This window comes from Cyprinodon tularosa, unplaced genomic scaffold (assembly GCF_016077235.1).
Source record: "Cyprinodon tularosa strain WSP-4 unplaced genomic scaffold, ASM1607723v1 ctg764, whole genome shotgun sequence".
Lineage (NCBI taxonomy): Eukaryota > Metazoa > Chordata > Actinopteri > Cyprinodontiformes > Cyprinodontidae > Cyprinodon > Cyprinodon tularosa.
Window position 1 is genome coordinate 694245 of NW_024039523.1, and position 22709 is coordinate 716953.

General features: G+C 41.1%; 1 protein-coding gene and 1 long non-coding RNA gene across 2 annotated transcripts in view; both read left to right on the plus strand.

The window, feature by feature from the left end:
- Window positions 1–1190: 1190 nt before the first annotated feature.
- On the plus strand, window positions 1191–1448 carry LOC119773529. Its single transcript, XR_005279424.1, has 2 exons — window positions 1191–1290; window positions 1365–1448. It is a non-coding gene; the product is annotated as an uncharacterized LOC119773529 (long non-coding RNA).
- An 11307-nt stretch (window positions 1449–12755) lies between these two features.
- ube2j1 (ubiquitin-conjugating enzyme E2, J1) overlaps window positions 12756–22709 on the plus strand; it is a 30420-nt gene continuing 20466 nt past the window's right edge. The window contains exon 1 of the mRNA XM_038270531.1: window positions 12756–13119. Coding sequence (XP_038126459.1) covers window positions 13089–13119 — 31 coding nt within the window. The 5' untranslated portion in view covers window positions 12756–13088. The remainder of the gene's footprint in view (window positions 13120–22709) is intronic.

The following is a 22709-nucleotide window of genomic DNA, read 5'->3' on the forward strand; positions in this document are numbered from 1 at the left end:
CCCTCAGAAAATCCTCTCCGATCGTGGTCCCCAGTTCATCTCTCCGTTCTGGAAAGCTTTCTGTTCCGCACTCAACTGTAAATCTTCTCTTACGTCAGGTTATCACCCTCAGTCTAACGGGCAGACGGAGAGGATGAACCAGCAGCTTGAGTCCTCCCTCCGCTGCCTTACATCCAATAACCCAACTGACTGGAGCCAGTACCTGTCCTGGATAGAATACGCACATAACTCCCAGAGATCTGCTTCCACTGGTTTGTCTCCCTTTCAGGTGTCCTTGGGTTATCAGCCTCCACTTTTCCCCGCAGATGAGAGAGAGATCACAGTAAGATCAGTCCATCAACACATCCGCCGCAGCCAACGGATCTGGAGAGACACGGTCACCGCTCTCACCCGTGCTTCCGCCACTACCAAGAGGTATGCGGATTCTAAGAGGCGCCCCGCTCCTGATTACACTCCAGGCCAGGAGGTCTGGTTGTCGACCTGAGACATCCCCCTCAAGGGGATGTCGAAAAAACTATCACCCAGGTTCATCGGTCCTTTCAAGATTGACCAAATCATCAACCCCTCTGCTGTCCGTCTACACTTACCATCCTCCTTACGCATCCATCCCACTTTCCACGTCTCGCAGATCAAACGCAGTACCTCGTCGACTGGGAGGGCTACGGTCCGGAAGACCGCACCTGGGTGCCAGGCTCTTATATCCTCGATCCTTCCTTGATTGAGGAATATGAGAGTTCCCTCCCGTCCACTTCCTCTGGACCGCCAAGAGGCGGTCGTTGAGGGGGGGGTACTGTTGGGATCTGGAGTTGTTCCACCTTTCCCCAGCAGAGTGCGCCGTGGGTTCTCTGGGCTGGAGCTCACCAGCACACCTGGAGCTCGTCAGCCCATTAGAGGACCCTCTACTTAAGCAGATGCCAGACCTTTCTTCGACGCCGCAGTGTTAGCTAAGTTTGGTTAGCGAACCTGAGCCTTTTGTCTTTGAGTTTTGTCCCCTAGAGAAAACTGAATTCTAACCAGCCTTTGTCTTGTCGCTCCTAGGAAAACCTGTCTCTCGTGTGAAGCTCTGGGAGAGCTTAAACAGAATCTGCCTGCGTGCCCTAGAGAGCCAAACCTGAAGATCTCACTTGGAATCCACCTGCTGCTCTCGGAAGGAGAGCTAACCCCTTAATCCAAGGTCTGATGCAACAGTTAGAAGTTAGACGCTGCACCTGCTGAGCACTCTGTCAAACCAACAGTCTCTGGACCCAACCGGTTCCCCCCCTCTGAGAAGAAAGCCTGAAACTCTCCAAGGTATATTCTGCAAAAATCTGAAAACTAAACAATGCTTCCTATCCACCTGGTTAACCAAACTGTCATCTCTGCAGACGCCTGAGAATCCAGCCCGGACCTGTTTCCTGAACGCAGTCTTATTTTGTGCAAACATTTAATAAACTCTGTTAAACTTTTCATCTTTCTCCTGGTAGTGTTCTGCATGTGGGTTTGATTCAGAACCAATCATGACACTTCCTCCCTCCCTCCCTCCTACTTCCTTTGTTTAATGTACTTTTTACTACCTTCCTTTCTTCTCTACATCCTTCCTTACCTCCTTCCTTCGTTCATTTACTTGCCACTTCTCCCTTTGCCTTCCTTCCTTCCTTCCCTTTCCTCCTTATGGTTCATCTACTTTTTACTACCTTCCTATCTCCTCTACATCTTTTCTTCCTTCCTTCCTTCATTTATTTGCCCCTTCCGGTATTTGTGCTATTGCTTGGTTGGAAAGAAAACCTGCAGCTACACGGCCCTTTCTGGAACCAGTTTGACACCCCTGCTCTAGATTGAAGAATAATGCTCTGTAGATCTGGGATGTACTTGTAGGTTTTTGGTTTCTTGATAGTGCACAGCCACCAGATCCTTGATTGTTTTGTTAAAAAATCTGCCATGCCTTGGGGGAGTAAACAAAAACATGTCAACATCGCCACTGTATGCATAGAATAAGTTATGGATTTAAAATAAATTTACTGATGTGAGCCATCTGCATTTGTTTATGCTCCTTGGTTTAGGTGGTAATTATAATCCAGCCATGCCGACAGGGTCCGAGCATAATACACTGGTGGTTTGAAGCAGGACCGCTCTGAGACATACATAAGAATATGGTTATGGAAGGACTCCAGGTCTGAGGTTGATCTAAAATACAAAAAATAAAGAAGCAAATAAGATAATATGTGAAACAAAACATAATTCTGGTGGTTTTGAATGTAACTGTATTTCTAAAGTGTCTACGTGAAAGACAGATACTTGGGTATGTTTTTGAACCAGTGTGCATCGTAAAGATCTTTTCAAGTCTTTTGTGTGCTTTGGAGACTTTCCGTATCCATTTTTTATTCCTGTCTTCCTCCAAAGGCCCATGTCGACAGGCCCCAAAGTACCACTAATGTACGGCAGTCACATGATGCAGAACTCCAGTCCACAGACCCTGTAATCACATTGGTATGCATAGTAAATCTCGTGTACTGAAAAACACATGACAAAGACCATTAGTATGCTCTAACTGCCTAGAAATACATACAGAAAATAAAAATGTATGTTGAAAGCTTCAAGCGTTTCTCTTTTCTTACAGCTGTATCAAAAGGGGTTGCAAATCTTTTTGTTCCAACTCAGAAGCAGAGCACAGTCATTTTCATGTCCGGCCTAAAAATTTGGAATAAAACAATAATAATAATATATATTGCTTTCCTACCATAGAAAAAAACCCTATTTATAGCAGTATAGTGTGTACTTACAGCCAGAATGGTTTTACATGGTTCTTTGCACCATGCCAGATATCCAGGCTGTTTCACACTGCAGTCTTTGTATTGGTCACTGTCTGTAAAACATCAAAGCAATATTATTATTCACTGAACAACAATTTGTTTTTATTTTATATGTTTTTACTAAAAAGTGCTGATATTTGTGTGTTTGCAACAGTGCAAAATTGTGTCACATTCCGCCGCTTTGGACGCAGTGTGTCCATGGTCTCCGTGACTGTCACCTTCTCATAGCCAGAGGTCCCCGGACTTGTAATTTGTCCATGTTGACAATAGACACAATTCTTTTTGTGTCATTCTCCATTGTTGTTTATGTGCAGAATTGCGCACAGAACCCAGGACTGTCCATCCTAGCATCACCTTAAAATGATAAATATAAATAGATTTAATGTTTTGACAATATATAAAGGCATGACCCTATCAGTTTACGTTTTTTTTTTTTAATCTGCATTCGGACACTGATTGCAGGAAGGAAATCTTTTGACAATACAACGATAAATGAAAATCATACTAAATATCAAAGAAAATTGGTAAGCAGCAAAACTTTTTCTATTACAAAAAAGATAACATAATGATAATATCTAATGCAAGTTTATCCTCATCATGGGTGGTTTCAATAGTCTCTTGCCCTTTTGCAAGATCAACATCCTTGTTCTGATCTTCTGAGGATGACTGATTTTTGCCTGTTTCCTGAGTCCAACTTTCATCCCATGTGTCATCATCCTAGTCAGTCCTTTTAAATAAAGTCATTTTAGTGGCCCTTTCAGTAAATCACAAATAAAGCCCCTGGAACAGTAACACATTGAATTTTCAGGTTGTTGAAGGCATCTTCATCAATGTCAACTGTATTAACACTGGTTGAGGTCATTGAAATGATATTCAGTAAATTACCAAATATAAAGCCAACAGACATAAAGTTCAAATTAACAGAAATCTGGAATAAAAAATACCTAGCTTCTTCGTAAGGGGCGTTTTTTTCTTCTTCGTCAATGCTACTACTGCTGACCAATTTCTCAATTCCTTTCACAGAGAAATCTAATTCTCTGCAAAATGCACAAACGTAGAATATATATTATGTGCCTAATCCCTGTTGGTACAGCCACAAATATAAGACAGTTTAAATTATGCAGCATTTAGCTTGATAATACATTTGACAATAACTTACTGATCAGACAGTGACTTGAGAAAAGTGGACACAGCTGGAGTCTGGTCCATTGAGTATCTGTCAGAGGAGTGGATGGAATGTTATCATAGCTGTAATAAGATATTTTTATAAACATTTTAGTTGTCTGTTTTAACAAATTCCATTATAACGCATAATTACTTATTTCAGTCCACAATAGGGTTGCCACCCGTCCCTTGAAATACGGAATCATCCAGTATTGGGATGTTAAATTACGCATCCCTTATTGAACTGATAAAGGACGCTATTTGTTCCGTATTTTAACAAATAACTAAAAATAAAACAGTAATTTTGGTGTCACTTGCGCACAGAACAACTCTGCGCCGCTGCACGCCAACTTGAAGCATCTATTGCAACATTATTCATTACAAGTGCCCAGCTGACCTGCTAAAGTTCATTTAAACAAATGTGGAACTTTATATATGAATACCACTGGTTGGAAAACTTTTTTCTTGTGTTGTTTTTTTCCCCTGAACTATTGAGCCAATCTGAAGAAAAAAGGAGGGAGAGAAAGATGCCAAACATGCATGAAAAGGTTTTGTTGCAGTGTGCAACAGAAACGCAGTGTACAAAATAGTAGCACTGATGACAAATGTCATTGCATTGTCCATGTCCATTAGATTGACATGGATCAGCTTTATGAGGGGTGCACCACTGCAAAGCCCATCCTGCAGAAGCTGAGCGAAAATGCTGCCGATGCCAACCTGCCCCACCTGCTGCCGATCATGAGTCACATCCTCAGCATTCCAGCATCCACCGGATATGTGGAGAGGTTGTTCTCAAAGATGGCAAAATGTGGACGGACAGCAGGAATATGTGAACAGTGAGCTCCTCATCACACTCAGCTTTGAGCAGTACTGCTCAGAGTTTTACTCCAGCAGTCTGGTAGATAGAGAGTTAGTCAGTGCTGCAAGGAGTAACAGAAAGTACTCATGGAAAAATAAGTGACACATCCAAGTTCCATGCCATTCCCAGTTTAAGCCTAGCTAGTTCCCATTCAAGTTTATGTTTCAGTTAATCAAAGGTAATTGTTGCTCTTTCAAGTTGTAAAGAGGTAGTATGTGTTCTCATGTTCTTTGATGTCATGTTCTGTCCCATGCATGGCCATGGGTGTCTGAATATTATAACGTGCATGGCCAAATTCTTTTCTTTGTAGTACTGCTGTGCTGGTCTGAATATCCATACATCCATCATGATCTTTCAGAAAATTTCCCCCAAGTCCATATCTGTCTATCTCCAGGAGTCAGTAGAACAGTAGCTCTCATCTCCAGACGCTTCTGGTGGCCCACTCTCCACAGGGACGTAAAGGAGTATGTGTTGGCTTGTCCCACATGTGCCCGTAACAAAGCCTCACACCAACCTCCTTCTGGCCTGCTTCAACCACTTCCTGTTCCCTCGCGTCCCTGGTCCCATATCGCCATTGATTTCGTCACCAGTCCCCCTGTCTCCCGAGGTATGTCCACCATATTCACTATTGATGACCGCTTCTCGAAGTCCTGCCATCTTTTTCCCCTCAGAAAACTTCCCACGGCCTTCCAGACCGCCCAGCTTCTCATCAAGCATGTATTTCGGTTACACGGCATTCCCCAAGAGATCCTCTCGGACAGAGGCCCGCAGTTCATCTCCCAGGTCTGGAAGGCTTTGTGTTCTGCTCTCGGCTGCAAACCCTCTCTCACCTCTGGTTACCACCCCCAATCGAATGGTCAGACTGAACGCATGAATCAGCAATTGGAATCCACCCTTCGCTGCCTCACGTCCAACAACCCCGTGGATTGGAGCCAATTTCTGCCATGGATAGAATACGCCCATAACTCCCTCAGATCTGCATCCACTGGACAATCCCCATTTCAGGTCAGTCTCGGCTATCAACCACCTTTTTTTCCTGCAGACGAGAGAGAGATTTCGGTGCAGTTCGTCAACCATCATATCCGCCGTTGCCAAAGGATCTGGAGGGAAACTATCGCCACTCTCAACCAGTCTTCAGAAGCGACTAAGCGCTTCGCCGACGCCCGGAGACGTCCCGCCCCCGAATACACCGAGGGCCAGGAGGTATCCCCTCAAGGGGATGTCTCGAAAACTCTCCCCTAGATTCATCGGACCCTACAGGATCACTCGAGTCATCAACCCCTCAGCCGTCCGTCTCCAATTACCTCATTTCCTCCGGATCCACCCCACCTTCCACGTGTCCCAGATCAAGCCTGTCTCCTCGAGCCCTCTGTGCCCTCCGTCCGACTCCCCACCACCCGCCCTGGAGGTCGATGGACATCCGGCCTTCACGGTTCGCCGCATCGTGGACTCCCGTCGACGAGGTCGTGGATGGCAGTACCTCGTCGACTGGGAGGGCTACGGACCGGAGGATCGCCAGTGGGTTCCGGGCTCGTACATGCTTGATCCAGCCCTTATCGAGGAGTACGAGCGCTCCTGCCCATCAACCTCTTCCGGACCGCCAAGGGGCGGTCGTTGAGGGGGGGGTACTGTTGGGAGCTGGAGAAGTTCCACCCTTCTCCAGCAGAGTCCGCTGTGGATCCTCTGAGGGAGCGTCCTGCACAGCTGCAGCTCGTCTAGATCATCAGAGGATCCACTACTTAAGCTGTCTTCAGACCTTGCCTCAACGCCGCAGTGTTGTTCCAGTTGGTCAGCGCTTAAGCCTAGATCCTCAGAGTAAATCTATGACTTTTGAATCCAGCTTGGATTCTAACCCCTGTGTCTGTTTTCCAGGAAACCTGTGCCTCCTCTGTGAAAGCTCTGGAAGAGCTAACCTGCCGAGCCGACCCTCTGAGCCAAACCTGAAGATTCACAGAGAACCTCCACGCAGCTCTGGACTTGAGCTGGGTAACCCAAAGCCAAGGTCTGTTCTAAGTAGACGTGAGACGCTGAAGCAGCTACGGACTCTGCTGATGAACTCTTCTCCAGAACCAACAATGACTCTCCCAAAGCTAACCTCGAGAACCCTCAAGGTACAATCAGTAGACTTCTGGAAATCAAACCTCTGTTGGCGACGCTAACTGAACTGTCTCTCACGCAGACTCCGGTGAACCAGAATCCAGGCCCCGAACCTGAACCAGAATATTCAGTGTGTTTGTGCAAAATAAAACTGTTAAACTTTCATCCTTGTGTCCGTCAGTGGTGTTCTGCATTCTTGGGTCGCTTTCAGTGAACCCATCATGACAATATCCTGGTAAAAAGTTAAACAAATAAGCCAACATTTGGAAGAAGAATGTTTTCATGATGACTTGGATAATAGCGCGTTGTGACAAACACCAGATACAGCACTGGGACTTGATCAACAGCCGATACCGCACCGTGACGTCACAAACCAGTAGGTGGCAGTAGTGTTCTTTGACAAACATGGATGCCTCCAGTAAAGCACATTCAAATGAAAATTACCCTCAATTAGAAACACTTATCATTTATTAAACAGTATGGAATAATTCTATATTTAAGGTACTTTCAGAATTTTGAATTCAGAATATAACCGCACTTTTCCTTTAATAACATGTTTGCAATTAAACTCAAAAGATTTGAAAGTGGCAATTTCATTCTGTCTGCTCTGTCTTATTATGTCTGCTTTAAAATAGCTGGTATTTTAAACTGTGGAGCTGTTTAAAATGTTTTAGAGAAAAGCAGACCGTGGTTCATGTCCAGACCACTGCAGCCATTGTTTTTTAGACTAAATTCATAAGTGCCTGATAGGTCCTTCATTGGGGCTTTACTTAAAGTAGGTCACAACTATCTAGCAGTGATGTATACAGACTTATTTGCTCTCATAAGCTGAAGCCAAACTGAAGTGATTTTTATTATCTGCTGCAGGAAGTAAACAGGGTAAAAGAAAATGTATTCTTTATATTTTCTATTTTCATAACAAAGATTAAGAGAGATCTTTTCTCATCTCAAGTGCGTTGAGATGACATGTGTTGTGAATTGGCGCTATATAAATGAACTGAATTGAATTAGCTTAAGACATATAACAGGGTTTTTATTTCTCATTTTTATTTAAATTACTAGGCTCCAGTGGATAAAATCTAACAGGATTTTTTGTTTGTTTTGAAAGTCAGAAGAAACTTGTTTTTAGTCTGTGAAAGTTTTCATTATGGCCTAAAAACAGGTGTTTTAGTGGAAACATGAATAATAGCTGAGAGGATTTTCAAATCCATGGAAATTAAGTTTAAATGACTTATTCACCAAGAAGAGATTAGTCATGGTGGGGGACTGGACAACTGCAAGAACTCTGGCCAAGCCGTGAGAATTGAAGGTTGAAAGGTTGGAGGAGATAACAGGGATTGATGGAGGACCTTGGCCTATGATTGAGTCTTGGGAAAGGTGAGCTGAGGAGGATGGATGTGATACAAGATCTAAAAAAGGAAATTTATTTACAGAATCACAGTATGATAAATACATTCAAACCCTTCAAATGGAAACCTTTATGAACCAAGCTCCATACCAGATGGTGGCAGTAATGTTCATCTTTAGTTTATTTTCTGGCACCAGCATGAACAAGAGAATTAAGACCAGGTGATACAGTAGGTTTGGTTCTGGGATCAACGGCAAATTACAGCAACAACTCTTACCCCCTTTTCCCTAGGATTTTAAGTACATTTAATGTTTGAAGAACTGCAAACTAAAATTATTCATTAAAAAAATTATTGTTTTCTCATAGAATGCAGGCCCCCACCCCCTATTTTCCATTTAAATGATTTACATAGAGTAACATGGCATGGCGTACACCAAAGCAAAGTCTAGCCTTTTTTGCAATTTCAAGGATCAAACTTAAACATTTGGTTTAAGCCCTAAACACACACAGCAAAGCTGAAGGAGAATGTGGATTTTTTTGTTGTTAGGGTTAGGGCATGCCACAGACATCCCATGCATAGAGATGTCTGTGGCATGCACTCACTTAACATAGACCTACGTAATCCTACAATAACATGATATTTACAGTTCATTTATGAAAAAATGCTTTTCAGTAAAAGTCAACAGCAATAACTACAATAACAAACGAAAATTTTATTCAAGATGTATTTATTAATAATGCTTAACAATTCCTGTAATGAATGAATAGCACAATGAAAGAAATAATGTCTCATCTAAACATCCCTCACTTAACAATAAAAGTTAACAATAACTCTCATCTCCCAATAACAGATGATACTCAGCCTCAGCAATGAACGAAATAATGTCTGTTCTGTAGGCAATTGGAAAAATTAAATTAACAAATGAGCTAATTAACAAAAAATACCTCTTGTGTAGCAAAAATAACTCAAAATGTACCAAAAATATAATAATATATCAATAGACTATCTTTACTTTCGGAGTCCAGGTGGCTTTTCAGATTCCTTGCACCTCCATTGGACACCGAGACATATGTGCCTGCTTTGCACACTGTGCACAAGGCCTCCCATTTGTCTCGACCCGCTCTGAAAGCGGGGAAACTCTTCTGTAAATCGTCGGTAAACATACATTTGCGCTTTGGCATGTTGTTGGCGAACTGACAGCCACTCAATCTATATTCTCATTAAGAACAGGGCTGCCCGCACTGACGCGGCTCAGTGATTACGTCACACGCAGTGCCGTGCGCAGTGCCCTAGCGCCTGTAAATTTAATGGTCCAATTAAGGTAGTTTAAAAAATCCGGACATTTCCTCACTTTCTAAAAAAACCCGGGACGCCCGGGACAGGACGTGAAATACGGATATGCCCGGGTAAATTTGGACGTTTGGTCACCCTATTGGCAGCATACATAGCCTAATTAATATAGTCTAATAACCTAAAGCAAAATGCATGGTCTGGTTGTTCCATGTCAGGTACGCTGGTCATTGACCAGCTATCACTGCCCCTACACAGTTAGCATGGCTATCACTGCCCCTACATACAGTAGTTAGCATGGCTATCACTGCCCTTACATAGTTAGCATGGCTATTACTGCCCTTACATAGTTAGCATGGCTATTACTGCCCTTACATAATTAGCATGGCTATCACTGCCCCTACATAGTTAGCATGGCTATCACTGCCCCTACGTACAGTAGTTAGCATGGCTATCACTGCCCCTACATACAGTAGTTAGCATGGCTATCACTGCCCCTACATAGTTAGCATGGCTATCACTGCCCTTACATAGTTAGCATGGCTATCACTGCCCCTACATAGTTAGCATGGCTATCACTGCCCCTACATAGTTAGCATGGCTATCACTGCCCTTACATAGTAAGCATGGCTATCACTGCCCCTACATAGTTAGCATGGCTCTCACTGCCCTTACATAGTTAGTATGGCTATCACTGCCCCTACATAGTTAGCATGGCTATCACTGCCCCTACATAGTTAGCATGGCTCTCACTGCCCTTACAGAGTTAGCATGGCTATCACTGCCCATACATAGTTAGCATGGCTATCACTGCCCTTACATAGTTAGCATGGCTATCACTGCCCTTACATAGTTAGCATGGCTATCACTGCCCCTACATAGTAATTTTAATTTATAATTTAAGGTATTTTAAAAAATAAGATGGCTTCAGTCTTTTTAAAAACATGGGGACCTCATTTGTTTGTTATGCCGTCGTTTGAGTTGGAAACTACTAATCATCTGTTTTATGAATGTAAAGAAGTAGGAAACCTATGGGATCAACTTCAGATCTTTTTATCTTCTAGATCTATAAATGTGGACTTTAATTCCTTCTAAAATAATTCAGTAACTAAAAATGGAATTCTTAGTTAATGCTTTGATGATTATAACCAAATATTATATCCATAAATGTCGTTATGCAAAAATGCTCCCTGTCATTCTCTGTTCTCGAAAACGAACTTTCCTCCCTTAACCGATGCCTGAAAAAGATACAGAACCTTAAAGCAAATAAATTGTCTGATTTAATGGAAGAATTTCAGTTAGTCCCCTCTTCTTAATCATTTAATTATTAGTTTTTTGTGTTTTTTTTTTCCTTGTTCTAACTTCAAATTTCTATTGAAGTTAATAGGAGTTGTGAACTTATTTTTTTCTTGTAAAAAAAAAAAAAAAAAAAAATATATATATATATATACAGGTGCTGGTCATAAAATTAGAATATCATGAAAAAGTAGATTGATTTCAGTAATTCCATTTAAAAAGTGAAACTTGTATATTATATTCATACATTACATACAAACTCATATATTTCAGATGTTTATTTTGTTTAATTTTGATGATTACAAATGACAACAAATGAAAATCTCAAATTCATCATATCAGAAAATTAGAATATTACTGAAGACCAATAAAAACAAAGGATTTATAGAAATGTTGGCCAACTGAAAAGTATGAACATGAAAAGTATGAGCATGTACAGCTCTCAGTATTTAGTTGGGCCTCCTTTGGCCTGTATTACTGCAGCAATGCGGCGTGGCATGGAGTCGATCAGTCTGTGGCACTGCTCAGGTGTTATGATAGCCCAGGTTGCTCTAATAGTGGCTTTTAGCTCTTCTGAATTGTTGGGTCTGGTGTATTGCATCTTCTTCTTCACAATACCCCATAGATTTTCTATGGGGTTAAGGTCAGGAGAGTTTGCTGGCCAATTAAGAACAGGGATACCATGGTCCTTCAACCAGGTACTGGTAGCTTTGGCACTGTGTGCAGGTGTCAAGTCCTGTTGGAAAAGGAAATCTGCATCTCCAAAAAGTTGGTCAGCTGCAGGAAGCATGAAGTGCTCTAAAACTTCCTGGTATGTGGCTGCGTTGACCCTGGACCTCAGAAAACACAATGGACCAACACCAGCAGATGACATGGCACCCCAAACCATCACTGACTGTGGAAACTTTACACTGGACTTCAAGCAACGTGGATGAAGTGCCTCTCTTCTTTTCCTCCAGAATCTGGGACCTTGATTTCCAAAGGAAATGCAAAATTTACTTTCATCAGAGAACATGACTTTGGACCACTCACCAGCAGTCCAGTCCTGTTTCTCTTTAGCCCAGGCAAGACGCTTCTGACGCTGTCTGTGGTTCAAGAGTGGCTTGACACAAGGAATGCGACAGCAGAAACCCATGTCTTTCATACGTCTGTGTGTGGTGGTTCTTGAAGCACTCACTCCAGCTGCAGTCCACTCTTTGTGAATCTCCCCCACATTTTTGAAGGGGTTTTGTTTCACAATCCTCTCCAGGGTGCGGTTATCTCTCTTGCTTGTACACTTTTTTCGACCACATCTTTTCCTTCCCTTCGCCTCTCTATTAATGTGCTTGGACACTGAGCTCTGTGAACAGCCAGCCTCTTTAGCGATGACCTTTTGTGTCTTGCCCTCCTTGTGCAAGGTGTCGATGGTCGTCTTTTGGACAACTGTCAAGTCAGCAGTCTTCCCCATGATTGTGTAGCCTATAGAACTAGACTGAAAGACCATTTAAAGGCTTTTGCAGGTGGTTTGAGTTAATTAGCTGATTAGAGTGTGGCACCAGGGGCCATCAATTTTGAACCTTTTCACAATATTCTAATTTTCTGATATGATGAATTTGAGATTTTCATTTGTTGTCATTTGTAATCATCAAAATTAAACAAAATAAACATCTGAAATATATGAGTTTGTATGTAATGTATGAATATAATATACAAGTTTCACTTTTTAAATGGAATTACTGAAATCAATCTACTTTTTCATGATATTCTAATTTTATGACCAGCACCTGTATATAAGTCACTGCCCCTACACAGTTAGCATGGCTAACAACTAGTGCTAAAAGCACTAGTTGTTCACACTCCAGCCGACTAGATGTCAGCAATGCCTTTTAAACTGGGTTTTCCAACCGTCAATGAATAAAAAAAGTAGCGTCTACCGCTTCCTGTTTACGTTTTACACAATGACGTCAAAGGGGGAAAAAATGGGTGATCGAAGTGTTTCGTTTTGACACATCAGGCAACTTAAGGAACGACTTCCTGATGATTTTATAACAAAACTATATGCAAATATCCTCGGAAGCGCTACCGTCCTGAGCCGCACTGACAGGGACTCCTGTGGTTCTGGTCATCCCACTGAGGAAGCTAGCTAGCTAGCTTTATTCCCCACAGCTACAGGAGGGGAGCTGCTGGGAGTTGGTGTTGAGACGAATCGGCCGCAGAGACTCCAACTAACTTCCTCATTAAACTGAAAAGGCTGCGTCCGCCAGCATGGAAAACAAATATAACCTGAAAAGTCCAGGTAAGCTAACTGTCAGAGGGTTTCACCCTTAGCAAATGCTAAAAACACCCAACTATTAACCTTCTGCACCCAGAATTATCATCTTATTGATTAGTTTACTTAAATGGAAACAGAAACTTTATTGTTTTTGAAGGTTTATGTTGTTTACTCCATCTGGAAACAGTTTGGTTTCTTCCTGATTGGCTGTCAGACACATGCAGCCAATAGCAGCTGAAGATAAAGCAGATAAAACCATAGACTCAGGTTGTTGCTGTTATGCATTCTCGAATATGTTTTTTCTTGTTTATTTTATTCTCAGTGAGCTGGTCTTTATCAAATGTGTCTTTTAAACTAATGTGTGGGTGAACTGTGAGAAACAAACTCGTTTATTTAGGTGTTCAGTGCAGAGTATGAATGTTACATGTTTGCATACAGATAGAAGGCCCTGCGGCCAATGCACACACACCAACAGCTGCTAGGTTCCCTGCTAGGAGGATCCATCATTTTCCATTTAAAACTCTTTCTGTTGGGTTTCAATGGCAACATTAGAAATCAATGTGGCCAATTAGATAAGATTGAAATTCATTTATTTCTATTCAGTTTTAATTTAGTGTATTTCTATAGCGCGAATTCACATCATGTCATCTCAAGGCACTTTACAGTTCAACCAGATCATCCAGTCAGATTAATTCAAAGTTTTCTATCCAAGGAAAACCAGCTGATTGCATCGACTCATTGACTCTTCAGCAATCCCTGACACTAAGCATGCTTGTAGCGAAAGTGGAGAGGAAAAACTCCTTTTTAACAGGACAAACCTTCAGCAAAACCAGACTCAGTGGCCGTTTCTCAATTCACGGGAACGCGAGTACGGTTAAAGGTGTTAAAGTGTGGATTTGGTGAGAACGCGAGCACGCAGCATAGATCTGGGTCAACTGGAACAGAAGCGTACTCGTGACGTCACCACATGCTCAGCTCGTCTAGATCTGCATTTCACCTCCTGTTATTAATAGTCTCTATGTAATAATACATTTTAACTTGTTTCATTTAATGCGGGGATAATAATTAACACAGTCGGATAAATACAAATCAAATGAACATTTTGCAAAATAAAACAAAAAAAAAATCGCCATCAGAGCCAGCGGTCCTTCACACACGGCTATGCTGAGAGAGGGCTGCTATAGATAGGCTGCGGTTAGCCCTGGCTGCCATTAGCTTTGGAGCGCCGCTGGTTTCTAGAAATCTTTTTTTTAATTAATGTGCCATATAGTGTTCCTTTAAAGTATGATATTCTCGCCTCAAATGATCTTAAAACATACTTTTATTAAACAACAGCATCAGAAAGGAGAACTTTTAACTTTCAATGGAGCGCTCCATTGAAAGCTGCTGCTGCCGCGGTGCATGCTGGGACAGCTGTCAATTTCAAGAACGGACAAGTCTGCTCTGATGCATACTCGATAAAGATGGGGGGACAAGAACAACATCCGGGGATTTGGTACTTTGTCGGTCTGGCGTTCTCGGCAATTGGAACAATGTTCGGGCTGAGGCTGATGACGTATCACTAGCACACGAAAACGCTCATTGAGAAACGGTAAGTGTGAGCAGCCATCTGCTGAGGCCGACTGGGTTTCAAGGAGACAGAAGCAGAGATACAAAAGGTAACTGTAAAAGGCGGCCCCGTCCAAGAAACACACAGGCAGACGAGCTCCGAGCCAGCTCCCATGTCAGAAGATGAAGAGAGCACATCCAGTTAGTCACAGTCAGAGAAACAGGACTACACTGAGAAACAGGCTGATCTCCAGGATCTATAAACAAAGGTGTTGATGGCAGCAGCACAGCTGATATTTCTCTCCAGGATGGAGTCACAGCCGAACAGGAACAGACCAGATGAAGCTACTATGAGAAAAAGCAGAGAGAGCAGAACGTTAGAGATTGAACTAACAGATTCTGCAGAGTGGGAGAATAGAGATAGAATGAAGCAGAATGATGAAAAGGGGTCCCTATGTCCTCCAGCAGTCTAAGCCTATAGCAGCATAACTATAGAGATAGCTAAGGATAACCTGAGCCACTCTAACTAGAAGCTTTATCAAAAAGGAAAGTTTTAAGTCTAGCCTTAAAAGTAGACAGGGTGTCTGCCTCACGGACTAAAACTGGTAGTTGGTTCCACAGGAGAGGAGCCTGATAACTAAAAGATCTGCCTCCCATTCTACTTTTAGAAATTCTAGGAACCCCTAGTAAACCTGCAGATTGAGAGCGAAGTGCTCTGTTAGGAACATAAGGAACAATCAGATCTCTGATATAAGATGGAGCTTGGCCATTTAAGGCTTTATATGTGAGAAGGAGGATTTTAAATTCTATTCTGGATTTAACAGGAAACCAATTTAGTGATCAAAGGTTCTGCAGGGTTCTAAAAGGTTGGAGGAGAGCAAAAATAAAGTTAGAATTAAACTTCCATCTTCCATTGGATTCCACCAAGCTTTAATTTTTTGATTATGAATTATTTTAGCGTTAAGGTTGGTTAAACAAAATTTAAATAACTGTTCTCAGTTCTTATAGTCTCACTAAAGGGTTATAAAGAAATGAGTGTCATATTCTCATGTTCAATGTTTAATACCTTTTGAACTTTGGGGAATGATGCAGCTGCTGTAGCACAGATCCATTAGGCTTTGGTCATTTGGTAGATATTAGCTTTTGTTAGATTAGCCTATTAATATGCATATATATTATAAGTAATCTAATATATAGATTATATATATGTACTCAAATTGAAATCTTTTTCACTATAGAAGTACAGGTGCTGGTCATAAAATTAGAATATCATGAAAAAGTAGATTGATTTCAGTAATTCCATTTAAAGAGTGAAACTTGTATATTATATTCATACATTACATACAAACTCATATATTTCAGATGTTTATTTTGTTTAATTTTGATGATTACAAATGACAACAAATGAAAATCTCAAATTCATCATATCAGAAAATTAGAATATTACTGAAGACCAATAAAAACAAAGGATTTATAGAAATGTTGGCCAACTGAAAAGTATGAACATGAAAAGTATGAGCATGTACAGCACTCAGTATTTAGTTGGGCCTCCTTTGGCCTGTATTACTGCAGCAATGCGGCGTGGCATGGAGTCGATCAGTCTGTGGCACTGCTCAGGTGTTATGATAGCCCAGGTTGCTCTAATAGTGGCTTTTAGCTCTTCTGAATTGTTGGGTCTGGTGTATTGCATCTTCTTCTTCACAATACCCCATAGATTTTCTATGGGGTTAAGGTCAGGAGAGTTTGCTGGCCAATTAAGAACAGGGATACCATGGTCCTTCAACCAGGTACTGGTAGCTTTGGCACTGTGTGCAGGTGCCAAGTCCTGTTGGAAAATGAAATCTGCATCTCCAAAAAGTTGGTCAGCTGCAGGAAGCATGAAGTGCTCTAAAACTTCCTGGTATGTGGCTGCGTTGACCCTGGACCTCAGAAAACACAATGGACCAACACCAGCAGATGACATGGCACCCCAAACCATCACTGACTGTGGAAACTTTACACTGGACTTCAAGCAACGTGGATGAAGTGCCTCTCTTCTTTTCCTCCAGACTCTGGGACCTTGATTTCCAAAGGAAATGCAAAATTTACTTTCATCAGAGAACATGACTTTGGACCACTCACCAGCAGTCCAGTCCTGTTTCTCTTTAGCCCAGGCAAGACGCTTCTGACGCTGTCTGTGGTTCAAGAGTGGCTTGACACAAGGAATGCGACAGCAGAAACCCATGTCTTTCATACGTCTGTGTGTGGTGGTTCTTGAAGCACTCACTCCAGCTGCAGTCCACTCTTTGTGAATCTCCCCCACATTTTTGAATGGGTTTTGTTTCACAATCCTCTCCAGGGTGCGGTTATCTCTCTTGCTTGTACACTTTTTTCGACCACATCTTTTCCTTCCCTTCGCCTCTCTATTAATGTGCTTGGACACTGAGCTCTGTGAACAGCCAGCCTCTTTAGCGATGACCTTTTGTGTCTTGCCCTCCTTGTGCAAGGTGTCGATGGTCGTCTTTTGGACAACTGTCAAGTCAGCAGTCTTCCCCATGATTGTGTAGCCTATAGAACTAGACTGAAAGACCATTTAAAGGCTTTTGCAGGTGGTTTGAGTTAATTAGCTGATTAGAGTGTGGCACCAGGGGCCATCAATTTTGAACCTTTTCACAATATTCTAATTTTCTGATATGATGAATTTGAGATTTTCATTTGTTGTCATTTGTAATCATCAAAATTAAACAAAATAAACATCTGAAATATATGAGTTTGTATGTAATGTATGAATATAATATACAAGTTTCACTTTTTAAATGGAATTACTGAAATCAATCTACTTTTTCATGATATTCTAATTTTATGACCAGCACCTGTATATATTAGAAACTTTAACTCTGATATCCTTGCTTTGGGTGATTATTAGATCTCCAGTTTCTAATGTGTGTCTGGACATTGAAGCCAGATCTTCATCTAATCAGTGTCTTTCTAACAGGTTAGTGTAAATGCTTTGTTTTAGTTTTGGTTTTAAAAGAAGAATACATTAACTTCCCCTGCAGCTGGAACCAGATGTCAGTTCCTTTAAAATAGAACAGAGAGTGAGAGCGAAACTTAGAAACGTTCTGGATCATAGAGTTTTGGTGCACATTTGCTCTAACATTATAGCATTGCAATGTCAGCTAATCATTCACTCCTCTGGTAACAAGCTCAAATTCACCAAGGGTGTAAAAACGTAATTTAATATCATGATGTGAAATTTAAACTTGGTATTAATCAGTATTTAAAGAGAAGAAAACACATTTGTGTCACAAAACAAACTAGGCTAAAGCAACTCAAAATTAAACACTTAATTTCACATTTGTCATTTAACATCTTGATTCCAGGATCATTTTTTTATTTTTTGGAAAAACCAATATTTCTCTAGTTCACTTGAAAATCCTAAAGAAAACTGTCCAGGCATCAGTTGGTCATGTTGGTCACCAACGGGCTCAGAAAAGCAAAACATCTGCTGGAGTGGGGAGGGCCAGGTAGCTCTGGCATTGAGAGTTTATTCATGATCAAAAACTCTCCAAAGTCAATGAGAGCATAACCAGGTGTTATTCATTTAATAGGAAGAAATCACTTTAATAAAGGGCTTGTTTGCTGTAGATAGCCATCCCACTTGATAAATTAGATCCTTATTTAAAATTAAATGTTTTTAATTTAATCCCTTTTATTTCTATAGCTCCAATTCACATCATGTCATCTCAAGGCACTTTACAGTTCACCAGATCATCCAGTCAGATTGATTCAAAGTTTTCTATCTAAGGAAAACCAGCTGATTGCATCGACTCATTGACTCTTCAGCAATCCCTCAAACTAAGCATGCTTGTAGCGACAGTGGAGAGGAAAAACTCCCTTCTAACAGGAAGAAACCTCCAGAAGAACCAGGCTCAGTGTGAGCGGCCATCTGCTGAGGCCGACTGGGGTTCAAGGAGACAGAAGCAGAGATAGAAAAAGAAGCATAGATACAAAAGAAAACTCCAAAAAAGCGGCCCCGTCCAGGAAACACACAGCCAGGCAGACGAGCTCCGAGCCAGCTCCCATGCCAGAGGATGAAGAGAGCACATCCAGTTAGTCACAGTCAGAGAAACAGGACTACACTGAAAAACAGGCCAAGCTTCAACATCTAGAAACAAAGGTGTTGATGGCAGCAGCACAGCTGATGTTTCTCTCCAGGATGGAGTCACAGCCAAACAGGAACAGACCAGATGAAGCTACTATGAGAAAAAGCAGAGAGAGCAGAACGTTAGAGATTGAACTAACAGATTCTGCAGAGTGGGAGAATAGAGATAGAATGAAGCAGAATGATGAAAAAGGGGTCCCTATGTCCTCCAGCAGTCTAAGCCTATAGCAGCATTCCTCTCGCTCTTTTCTTTTTCTTCTGTTCAGTAGTTTTTCATTCTACCAGGATCAGTGTCACCATGGCAGGAGGCAATACTGTTTGCTAGCCTGGACTTTAACCCAACATCTGGACCATAGAGTCCTACAAAGTGACTTTAAACAACATTTGTACATTTACCTCTTCAGTTACTGCTGCAGGATATGTAGCTTATTACAATAACTTCACTTTAACAATCCCGGAGCAAGTTTTTAAAATTTTATTTATTTTTGTCCTATCCCAGAGATAGGACAAAAATAAAAATTAGCCCTAGAAAAGTGGTATTGCCCTGGTGGGGAATTTTGTGACATCTGTGAGGATTTGAGAGACTAAACTATGAAAACAAACATACTTAGTTATTTATCAAGCTTTATTTGATGGTGAACACCGTACAAGATTTCAATTTATAAATCCTTTTCTTTATAAACTTTAACCTTTTATCTTTTATAAGCATATAGATACAAAAGGTGTTACCATTTTGCATTTAATCATTTTTCTGGAGCGCGTTATTTCTGCCCGTAAATGTGAATTGAAAAGCCACCTAAGCTTGGAAAAGCAAAGAGATGAAATGGAAAAGATGATATTTTAGTAATTCCATATGTAGGTTTTTAATTGGTGAATTTAAAACAGTGAAGTAGTTTATTTTTTAAATTCTCTGCAGTGGTGAAAAACCCCCACAGAGGATTAAAGAACAAGTAAAAGTTGATCTAATTTACTCAGTGGCTCATAGATTGTGCTGCTCGTCTTCAGGGCTGATTGTAAAGGCCGTAAATCATAGAAGCTTAGTTCAGTTGCATAGAAATCTCCACCCTTTCATTTGATAGTGCGCAATAAATAACATGCAGCTGATTTTGAAGCAGTTTAGTGTGTAAAACGTCATTGTTAAAACCTTTATGATTTTTTTTTATGTAATCGGGTATATTTCCTCACTGCTGTGGATGTAATGGTAGGGGAAGAACACTTCTGAGGAGTTTAGCTCCCTCCCTCTCTCCTTTAGGCCTTCCTTATTCCTGATTTTGGCTCATTATTATGTAATAGATTCTCCTCTTTCCCCTCTGGACCTTCTGTGAATCATTCCCAGTGGCAGACACTCAAAATGTGTTACATAAAATGATTTGGCATGCAGGGATTATCAACCCATCGCCTTGGGCCCGTGGCCTGACCTTTCTGACTCAACAGAGATCATGGGCACATTTGTGCAAAAGGCCTTTTCCTTGTTCACTCTGTTTACTGTTAAACAAAGGATTCTGTCAGATATTAAACTAAACAGGGGATATGACGTATAAACACTCGCAGCATATTTAAATAAAGGTTTTAGAAGTGTTAAATATGGCTGGATGATATCTACTTAAAGTCTAATAATATTGGGTGATCATGATGGCTGTATCATTAACCGTTAAAAAACTCATTACTTCTTTGCAGTGTTTCTTAGATAAATGAATGGCTCTACATGATTCCCACAGCAGTCAGAGCCCCACAATCATTAATAATACTCCTGAAGAGGGTTCCCATTTACATTTGGCTTCTTCAGGAAACCGATGTTAGGTTGGCTAATATGCCATATTAATTTGGTGGATTTATATTCTATTCTATTCCCAGCCAGCTGGAAATTCATATTTCTGATACTTTAAGAGGTTCATTGCGCTCCCCGGTAGGAGTGGTAAATATCTTATTTAATCAGATATTATTTTGGCTGTTTATGAACACACGCCCTACTGGCTGTGTGTTAGAACAATAAATGAAAGAGTGATTCAAGCTCTAATCATTGTCAATTCCGCACATGGAATAAATTCACCACAACTTCTGTTCAAAATATAAGAGTTTATTAACAAAAATCATTCAGCTCCAAGTCAAACATTTTTCAGTCTAAAACTATTAACTAAAACTAGTTAAACTCAACTAAATTAAACTACTATGTACAAAGAGGAGTGCAAACTTACGGCCAGAAACTTGTAAATCAGACAGTTTAAACATGAGACGTGAACAAAATTGTCTCAAAAGTGCAAACTTGTTTGTGAAAAGTGAAAAAGTGAAGCCTCACTCGAGCGAGCAGACGTGACACAGCAGACATGCAGGAGCTGCATTATCTCCACTGCATAAACCATATTAGCAGCATTCTCCCTAACAACTACAGGGTGTTTGCTGCTCAGCCCCCATTTGTTAATGTCTTCAGTCAACCCATTGGCTATATTTGCAGCTGTCTGGCTTAAAGTCATCCTGAGTGCATCTTTTCTGCTTTTGAATGCAGGGGGGTCACTTTAAAACTAATCGATCTCATTCCCTAGACATCGATTTTACAAACATGTAAAGGAATCGATTCAAAATCAATTAAATCGATTTTTTTTTACCTAGCCAGGGTATTGGGTCAAGTCTCCTCACTTGAAAAAGCGCTATATAAGTACAGGCCATTTAGCATTTAATGCTGTAAGTTGGTTTATCTGTCTACTTGGATGCAGATAGCATGCTAAGCTAAGTGCGGGATTCCCATGAAAACATGTTTGGGGTTTGCTTCTTTGGTCACTTTCGATCACTACTCCTCATTGTTTCAGCCTGCAGTGTGTTCAGCTAGCATGATGCTCTCCATCCCACTGCCGCTTACGTTTCTCCTTTTTTTTTTGGTGTGGTTTTATCTTTAAGGTGTATTACCACCAACTGTTTTATTTAGTATTTGTCCCAAACTAATGCTGGCTGTCAGAGGGAAGAGGATGCTGGTATCTGCTGCTTTTACATCATAGCCTATGTACGGGTATGTATATGAGTATATACAGGTGCTGGTCATAAAATTAGAATATCATGAAAAAGTAGATTGATTTCAGTAATTCCATTTAAAAAGTGAAACTTGTATATTATATTCATACATTACATACAAACTCATATATTTCAGATGTTTATTTTGTTTAATTTTGATGATTACAAATGACAACAAATGAAAATCTCAAATTCATCATATCAGAAAATTAGAATATTGTGAAAAGGTTCAAAATTGATGGCCCCTGGTGCCACACTCTAATCAGCTAATTAACTCAAACCACCTGCAAAAGCCTTTAAATGGTCTTTCAGTCTAGTTCTATAGGCTACACAATCATGGGGAAGACTGCTGACTTGACAGTTGTCCAAAAGACGACCATCGACACCTTGCACAAGGAGGGCAAGACACAAAAGGTCATCGCTAAAGAGGCTGGCTGTTCACAGAGCTCAGTGTCCAAGCACATTAATAGAGAGGCGAAGGGAAGGAAAAGATGTGGTCGAAAAAAGTGTACAAGCAAGAGAGATAACCGCACCCTGGAGAGGATTGTGAAACAAAACCCATTCAAAAATGTGGGGGAGATTCACAAAGAGTGGACTGCAGCTGGAGTGAGTGCTTCAAGAACCACCACACACAGACGTATGAAAGACATGGGTTTCTGCTGTCGCATTCCTTGTGTCAAGCCACTCTTGAACCACAGACAGCGTCAGAAGCGTCTTGCCTGGGCTAAAGAGAAACAGGACTGGACTGCTGGTGAGTGGTCCAAAGTCATGTTCTCTGATGAAAGTAAATTTTGCATTTCCTTTGGAAATCAAGGTCCCAGAGTCTGGAGGAAAAGAAGAGAGGCACTTCATCCACGTTGCTTGAAGTCCAGTGTAAAGTTTCCACAGTCAGTGATGGTTTGGGGTGCCATGTCATCTG